Source organism: Bactrocera oleae, chromosome 4 (assembly GCF_042242935.1).
Source record: "Bactrocera oleae isolate idBacOlea1 chromosome 4, idBacOlea1, whole genome shotgun sequence".
Taxonomy (NCBI): domain Eukaryota; kingdom Metazoa; phylum Arthropoda; class Insecta; order Diptera; family Tephritidae; genus Bactrocera; species Bactrocera oleae.
The window spans coordinates 20,136,835-20,146,059 of NC_091538.1; the positions used below are offsets into that span (position 1 = coordinate 20,136,835).

Consider the following 9,225-nt stretch of genomic DNA (forward strand, 5'->3'; position numbering starts at 1 on the left):
GCACTAATCGCATTTATTTTTGTGATATCGATATACGATTGACACATCTCTATCAAATTGCATCAAAAACATATTTGAAATTATCAAGCATATATATTTTAAATGTTTCGTGTTAAATGCAAATGATGCGCATACGGGGAGTAAAATGTGGGTTAGCTCAGGATAACCATCTGCTGCGACAACCGAATACAACAATTAAGGATCCAAAACTCATTGAATTTGTTCGTAAACGACGCATTGATTTTCGCAGTGAAGACCCGGTTTGTAAACAATGTGCGGAACAACTAAAACGTATATATTTAGAAAAAATTAGACGGGCTCTAGAACTAAAAAAGGCGCAACATCAAAGATCCTTGGAGTTATCCTCTTCAGTTACAGATCAAGATGATACCATTACTAGCCGACAACAACGGGCACTGCATGCGGCAAAAAAAAGGTCAACCACAACAACAACAAGTACAACAGCAGTCAGTGTCAGTGAGGAGCAACAAAGTAGATCACAGTCAACAATTGAGGAGGGTCCATCTACAAGTGCTGCAGCAGCAGCAAAGCTAAAGCGAAAACAACAGGAAGCGATGCGACGCCGACGTGAATATGTGCATGTCGTAGGTGATGACGCCGCCGACGCTGATGATGATGATGACGATTATGCGCCAAGTCCAAATGCTCTAAATGGCACACGCTTACCACACATACAGCCTATACCTAAGAGGAGAAAATTTGTACATGCAAATCCAGATGTCTTGAATATCTACATGGCGGGCCTGACGGGTGGATAATTCCAATTAGTTTTACAATTCATAATTAGGAAATAATAATACATTCAAACGGCTGCTAGTTGTAAAGATTTATACTGTTATAGTCATGCTTACATATGTTAAATTAAAAATTGTTACGTCATAAAAAAAATATATAATGCGATATAGTATGTATATGGGTTATAGGAAAAAAAGTTAAAAAGCTATTCCCGTTCTCACTGTGTAGTAAGTTCAGTAGGTCCTAAATTTTAGGGTTCGGCTAAGCGTTAAATTCAAAATAAAAATTTCGAGACTAAAGACGTATTCACGTACAATTTTACATGCTTTACGTGCCAGTTCATACATAAAGAAGGTATCGCAAAAAACAAATGGCATGCCACAACGAAAGCAATGCATTCAGAATTTCCCCCTAATAAAACTGGCGACGATTGCTTGGCAAAGCGTGAAAAACTTTTAATACTCATACAAAAGCGTACATGGAACTTTTCTGTCAAAATTAATGTTTGACGCAAAGAGAAGCAAAGTTCATGTAAACGGGCCATAAATGACACTAATTCCAATCAAAATCAGCTGTGTGCAGAAAGAGCAGAAACTGAAAAAAAAAACAAAGGGCAAGAAAATGACATTCAAGAGTAAACGTCAAATAAGAACACACGTGCAAAGTTAACTGCATGATATTTTCCAATATAAAAATATATAGAAACTGTAAATTTTAAATAGCGTTAGAATTTATAAATAAACTAGAATTTAATGTGAAATTACAAACTTACAGAAAATGGCTATCGCGGCAAAGAATAAAAGAAAACGAAAACATCAGAACGTGCAGGAGGATGGGAAAGACTTGCCTGATGATGGAGAAGTTGCAGTGCCGAAAAAGATCGCGAAGAAAATAAAACAAGCCAAGGAGGATGAAAATCAGCATAAAAAGAAAAAAGGTAAGCATCCTGCGATAGAGCAGGAAGAACCTGAGGATGAAAAAATTATAAACGGTAATGTTGACCATGCGACTGATGTACAAGAGAAGGAAGAAGAAGAAATAGGGGACATGAGAAGTGTTAAGCAAACAGATAAAATGCAAGAGGACGATTCTGGCTACGAAGAGAAAGCGATGAAGTTTTCAAAAGATTTCAAAATGTTAAACTTTCGTACAAAGCTGCGCACCAATAGTTTCATAACAGGTAAACATTTTTTTGAATAAACTGCTCATATTGACTCAAATTATACGTATGTATTTATTTGCTTAGAGCTCCGCCACTTTCTGCATATTATACAGTCACGCCCCAAACTAGTCGCTAAATATATAGAAAAGCGTGGTAAACCGCTTGAACTGGCTGAAGCGCTTGAGCGTGTGGACAAAACGAATGTGCTACACATCGGTTACCTTTGTCAAGCGTTGCAGCTTGTATTAATGGAAATTGTATCAAATCAAAAGGAGCACATGGAGTCGGCGGTATATGCCTCACGTTACTTCCTCAAATCACATGGAACTGTGATCGATCAACTGCTTAAATCCGCACAATTGCAACATCGGCGTACCGCGCTTAAATTACTCACTGCCATTGTGTGTGTCGATCCACAATTAGGGCGTCAATTACTCGCCTCATACGACATACTGTCCAATGTAAAGACAATCGAAAATATGCTTTCACATTCACCGCAAGAATTGAAAGAATTCGATACTGTGCGTAAATGCTTTATACATTTTGTGCTCGCCTACTTAATCGACGGTAATACACTGCTTATACGTAATATACTGGATCGTGGCGCACTGATACGTGCACTCGCCTCTGGTTTGCAATATGATGATCACCTAACAGTCTGTGTCGTGGTCAGCACATTACGTAAATATGTATTGGAATGCAATGAAATATCGAAAACCAAGAAAATACATGTCTTCGACGCTGAATGCTGTAGATACTTTGCGCGTCTCTACGATTGGTTCGGACCCAAAGTGTACGCCACCAAGTGTGCGGGTAAGCAGGGGCCACACACACAGTTGCCTTTGGATCAAATTGAGTCGTTGGTGAATGCAGATGAGCGTGATGCTGTGGCGAAAGTAACACATGAATTTCTGCTACTGCTATTGACTTCACGTAAGCATGGCATCTGTTTTGATGCGGTGACAAATTACCGGCAAAAACATAACGCAATACAGGGTGCGTAAATCATTAATATTTTTTGTGGGATGTAACACATAATTTATTATTTTTTATACAATGCAGGCAAAGTTATCGGTCAACTCTATAAACCCTGGTGTAATGAACGTAAATCAGAGTTGGTTATACGTATACTCGCCACTTGTCCGGACCTCGCACGTCACACAGTACGCCATTTTGCTGGCATTATAAATCCTATGCGCACGGCACAGCGCGATTGGATTGCAACTTGTGAATTTCTCACAAAAATAATATCCACATTGCAACCACAATTATTACGTGCTGCATTGGATAAAATTACACTAACCGACTGCACCTATTTCATTAAGGACGTCTGCTTGCCTATCGAAACGTTGGCTTTGTTGACGGGCGCAAAAATGGTGCGTCATAAGAATTTTGGCTTTCGTTTAGCCGCCAACAAGTTGTTGTATGCCATGTTTGCGCAGTATTCCTCCTATATGGCAGCAATAACGAAACGTGAAGAGGCGCGTGACAATTTGAATTCGTTGCGTCGCTTTCGTTTGGATATTTTAAATCATATTTTGGTGAATTATCCCACTGTCGAGGAGATACTCTTCTCGCTGTATATGTCTATAAAAGATCAGGAAGCCGAGGAGGTGACCGTGTTGGATCATTTAGATGTGTCACTAGATTTGTTGTTGATTATTTGCAAAGAGCATCGTTCTTTTGTGAATAAAACCAGCACCATTTTGGATTACTTGGATCTGTTGCGTCCTCTGTACGCCGGCGATGAGGCGAACGATGCTAGCATTGGAACAGGCAACATTAAATTGGAGTTGAAGGCTATAAAAACCATCCTGTTGTTGTTGCCAAAAGCACTAGAGCCCACCGAGCAGCTATTTAGCAGCGTTTTGAAGTCATTCATTAAAGCTTTCATATATGGCAGCGATGAGGTGCGTGTTGAAGCGGGTCAGTTGTTGCATAAGATATTTTTGAATACCGGACTTTTCGATTCCGGCGTTTGGGAAATCGATTTGTGGCTGGAAACGTTACGTTTCTTCGATGCTGACACGGTAGATGTAGTGACTCAGGTGTTCATTGAAGCGCTGCAGGTGCGTAAAAGTTCTTCAAAGTATATATTATACATTTACAATGCATTATCTACTCACAGGTCACGCGTGTAGATGTTGAGATGCCGAAAACAACTGAAAACGTACTGAATGAGCAAAATTTGAAAAAACTCTTTGAGAACATCGAAAGCGGGCTCTCGGTACAAGCGTATGTGGAGAGTGTTTCGATAAGCAAGCTGTTGCCGCTCATTTTTAAGGGTGTTGCAATTATCACGCCACTAGATAAATACCTAGAAACTGTCTGTCTACTGCTATACCACTACTACCCGAATCCTGAACAAGTGTTTGAATTATATAAGCAACAGTTTAATACGCTCGAAAACTATATGTGCAGTTGGCTAGGCGCTAGCACTAAAGAATTATCGCTAACAAGCGCTAAGTTGCCCGCAGAATTGAGCGTTTTGGCACAACTGCACGACGCGTTAGTACGCGGTGAAGTCAAATTTGCAAAATTTTTCGCTAAGTCGAAGTCTGATGCGCAAGCGCTTGAAGTGACACTACGCGGCGAAACAGTCGAGCTCAGCGCTGAATTGAAAAGTGAACGGTTACTGATGATCTACGTGCAGCAAGCGCTCTTCGTGGTTGCACAATTGGTAGAGAAGCAACGCCTGACGCGCAGGCAAGCCGAGGCAGCAGCCGATTTTCTGGGCGATTCTGTTGAAGTCCTATGCGCGTTAACAACTGCCGAGCAACCGCTGATTTCAAATGGTGAGCAGGACTATAATTTCCTGGATAATTTGTTTAAATACATCTTTAATTTACGTTTAACGCGCATACAAAGCAGTGAGCTAATCAGCGCCAGCAACGAAACGCAGCTGAGTTATCTCTATTTCTTGCGTTTGCTTTCGGAACGTTGCAATGGCCACCCTTGCTTTGTAACGCATGCTTTGAATTGTCGCCTAAAAGTGGTGAAAGCAATTGCCATATCTATACAGACGGTCGAGCAAACAAAGGCGGCTAGCGAACAGCTGCAGGATGCAGTGCGTTTGGTGCGCGCTTTACAGCTGTGCGCTGGTGAATGCATTGAAGTGCTCGAATTGTTGGTGACAAAACTGAAATACAGCGACTTGGTGCTCGTGGAGACAATGCAGAAGAGCATCTACTATGAGTTGTTGGTGTGCGTATTGCAGCGCTTGGCCGCGTTGAAGCAGGCGGTGAAATGCGATTTTGTACGCAAGTTCGTTAAGCTTTATGTGAGTTTAGTTAAGCGTTTTGGTGCCGAAATGGGCTATGAACAGCTGGAGGAAGCGCTATACGATTTCTTAAGTATAGCACATCAGTATATACCACAATTGGGTGCAAAATTTTTTGGCGCATTCTTTATCGAACGACGCCTTTCCAAGTCTTCTATCAAGCTCGCCTGTTTGTTGTTTGAGCGCGATGCGCAGTTAGACGACGAATTCGTGCAGCTCTTGCCGACGCATATGCATAAGAAGGAACTGGTTTACCCGCTAATTGATATTGCATTCCGCAAGGGTTTGACGCTTGAGCCAATGCTGCTACATAATATTTACCAATCTTTTAAAAGCGGTTTCATGAAGACGATAGAGAAGCCGCAGAAAGCGGGCGTTATCTATAAGGAGCATGCAAGCGCTTCCATTGCTTTGATTGAGTGCTGTATGCCGCGTTCGGAATGTGTGGATTTTTGTAATAAATCCTTCAAATTCGACGGCTTAGAGGTGTACCAGTTACGCGTTATTCATGCTATCTACAGAAAGGCGATCGGCGTCACCTTGGATGCGGCTAGCAACAACCAGCAGCGCGCGTTAATATTTGTGAATTTCATTAATCTTCAAGTACAGTTGTTGAGTATTGAATTGAAAAAGCAACAGGTGGATGCCGAGAAGCTGGAGTTGTGCGCTTTTCTATTGCAAAATTGGTGGCAACTTGGAAGCGTTGAGTGTGCGGCCAAGCCATTGGAGGTGAAAAAAAAACGCGCCGGGAAAAAGAAGAAAGGCACCGCGGTTTCTGAGGATATGGATGAAGCGCTCGACCAAGTGGAAAAGGTAGACACAAACACTGCTACAGACTTCATGCCCGATTTCACGAAGCTGCTACAAAATCAGCAATGGCTGAATTTCTGTAAACTCTGCCTAAAACTTGGCATGCAATCCGTAGTAGGCGATGACACTGTGACACAAAAGTCAGACGCCACGCATGCATTATTGCTGCAATTGCTTGCTTACCTCTGCCAACAGCTGTACGCCACCTACACAGCGGAGGACGGCGCTGCGCCACCACTAGCGGAGCCTGCACAACTCTTCGATATGATTTGCACACATTCTCAATTTTTCGATATCGTTTTGTCACCGCGTGAAACACAAGTAAAAACCCAAGTTCTACATTTACTTTATACGCTGGCGCTGAAGAATCCCGCCGCACTTAGCGATGCACAAATACCCATTATATTGGGCGCCTATCAGGCAAAACTCACCGCTGCTGACCGCTACGCGCTGGGTTTGTTGCAACTCTATGAGGTATACGAATGTGGCCTACAACAATATCGTCCATTCATTTGGGGCGAAAGCGCTATAGCTTTCTATGCATTGCGAGCGGCAGATGAAGAGCGCGCCAAGTTGACGCAGCAAGAGACTTCTATAGCGCAGGTAATGTCGCTCATCGATCGTCAGCTTTGTGAATATACAATTGATAATTTTCCAATTTGGCGTAAACTGAATTGTGGACAGCAGCTGCCAGTAATTGAGTTCCGCGATCCATCAAAAAAAGCTCTAGAATTCGGTGGCAATGAGCTGGAGCTTCGCATTGAACGCGGTGACACGCAATTCGATGAAGCCGAGTTGCGTTTGTGTCCGGTGCGCGCGCGCGTTTCCCAGCACTGCTATGATCCCGCTTTTTTTGTGCCGCTTATGAATATGTGTTTTGCTCCCGAAGCGTATTCGCATCCAGCGCGACCAGTACAAAATGGCTTACTCTCTATGGTGTTTGCTGCACTCTCATCGCAGGATCGCGATATGCGCTTGGCAGCTGGCTGTGTGCAGTTACGTTATCGCGCGCATTTCGAAGCGAATAAATTCTTCGAGCGTCCGCTGTGGGTGCAGGCATACGATAACATACAAGCGGGTCTTAATGAGCTGCGCGAGTCGTGGGTGAAGCATAAGAAGAATAGCGGTACACCACGCGTACCATACATTCCCGGGCTGTTTGTTGCGAAGACCTTCAATTTGACCACCGATCCAACACATTTACTCTACAAACAACTCACCATGTACTTGCGCTTGAAGAGCACTTTCAATTTCCAATGTGTGCCCGAGTTTAACGTGCTTTTTTACTCGCCGGAAATCGAACATCAAGCCTTCCGCCAATTCATTGTCGAAGTCATACGTAATGGCTTAAAATCAGGCTCAGATCTCTTTTTGCTCGTCACCACGAACACCTTCAAAGTGCTGCAAGGCTTCTATGGCAGTGCCATGTCTACACTGGATATGAATTTGCTCATACTCTCAGTCTTCTCGACTTGCGCCAAAATACCCGCATCTTCGAAGGTTATGATCGAGCACGTCGGCCTTCTACCCTGGCTCAATTCAATCATCAGTACCATTGAGTTTTACCACTTCGACATTATTGAGGGCGTCATCAGTACGCTTAGCAACCTCTGGTATTCTATAAAAGCTTTCTCGCACGAATTCCACAATTTCGCACATATTACGCTTGAACTGCATTTGCTCGTGCTAGGCTTGCTGCCTCATCTCTCCGCACGCATTTCACCGCACAACTTTGCGCGTCTAATGAATATTCTGCAGAAGACATCGTGCGGTCAGCATCGTGCCATGTCGGAGACGCAGTTAGCCAATTTGATCGAATGCGCTGGCAAACATTATCCGTCGCTAATACAAAACATCGAAGGTATCAAGGCGTTTGGTGGCGCTGGCGCGGCCACACATGAAGCTTACTGTCGGCAATTGTACGCGACGATGGGCGATACGGCGGATGCGTCTACCGTACTTATGACCTTGTCGAGTCTGCGCGCCTACACGATCGATTGGTGGCAGTGGTGGCATGCGCAGAATGCTATAACAGCTGAGTCACCGGATGTTGAGCTAAACGCAACAGTGGCAGACTAAGCTTCAACCCTGCACTTGACTTCTAGTGCACATATCCATCTATTGATTAGTCTGAAACAATGTTTAACGTTAAGTTTTCAATTTTTTTAAATAGTGTATTTCCTGTAGTGGCGATTATTGTAGAAGAAAGTGTTTAAAGAATAACTATTTAGGTATCTGAGCTTTTTAGCGACAATAAAAAAAATTTATATATCATTAACGTTTTAAGCCACTGAATGAAAGTAGGTAACCTCTAAAATGTCGATATGTAAGATTAAAGAAATATAAACAAATTAAAATGTGTGGAAAAAAACAATTTGATTTACGAAATATTTAGGGGTGTTGTAGAATCCAAGACAGATTTGCGTAGTTGTCAGAATTGCAAACAAATTCTCATCTGTTTCGAACGTCAAACCAATAATATCTGAAGTCATGGCACCTAACAGAGGATTTCACCACAAAAAAATTATAAGCGGATTTCATCAGAGTTTTACCCCTGCGGACGCAATAATAGCAGAATTGAGTATTTTGAGTGTTAAATGAAAAAAATAATGATAATTTCAATGTTACGCTTACAGATTCGTTTATTTACAATGCGCAAACGACTATTTTATATATAATTTTAAGATTTTCTGCATATACAAGGTGGCTCACGAATCGTGCTACAAAAATAAACCGTTATAACTTATTTTTTTAATCAATGTATAACATTTATTTTTAAGCTGTTGCATAAATAAAAACATAGAATTTAATAAAAATTTAATTATTTAAATAAATTCTTCTATATTCGGAGTCATAATATTAATAACATTACTATTATTTTGGTAAATAGCTACCCCACCTTTTGGAACAGTATCTCGTTTGACTTGAACAATACAATTGAAATTAGGTATTTCAATCGTGTAATCAATGGTATTGTAATAAATTTCCAAATATCTTGGCTGGCGATATCAATATCAACTTCGTTGTTAAAAAATCAAAGCGGTTGACAACCTTTCCCTCGAAAAAATTTAATTTGATAATGAATAATGATCCACTAGAATCTACAACAAAATATGGGCCCACCATTGGCGCGGTATTTTCCAGATATTTAGAGGGATATCAAGTCTCAAACTTATGTTTCTTATTTCGGTTACCATAAACCTACAGTTTCATTGAT

The 9,225-nt window shown here is 41.7% G+C and overlaps 2 protein-coding genes across 2 annotated transcripts; both read left to right on the top strand.

The window, feature by feature from the left end:
- Positions 1 to 22: 22 nt before the first annotated feature.
- On the top strand, positions 23 to 1,072 carry LOC106614508 (uncharacterized). The gene has a single exon (XM_014230291.3). The coding sequence runs from the start codon at positions 117 to 119 to the stop codon at positions 777 to 779; it is 663 nt and encodes a 220-aa protein (XP_014085766.1). The 5' UTR covers positions 23 to 116; the 3' UTR covers positions 780 to 1,072.
- A 281-nt stretch (positions 1,073 to 1,353) lies between these two features.
- On the top strand, positions 1,354 to 8,829 carry LOC106614521 (nucleolar pre-ribosomal-associated protein 1). The gene is made up of 5 exons (XM_014230312.3): positions 1,354 to 1,463; positions 1,531 to 1,936; positions 2,003 to 2,914; positions 2,981 to 3,987; positions 4,047 to 8,829. Exons 2-5 carry the CDS (start codon positions 1,534 to 1,536, stop codon positions 8,085 to 8,087), a joined length of 6,363 nt encoding a protein of 2,120 aa, XP_014085787.1. The 5' UTR covers positions 1,354 to 1,463; positions 1,531 to 1,533; the 3' UTR covers positions 8,088 to 8,829.
- The last annotated feature ends 396 nt before the right edge of the window (positions 8,830 to 9,225 follow it).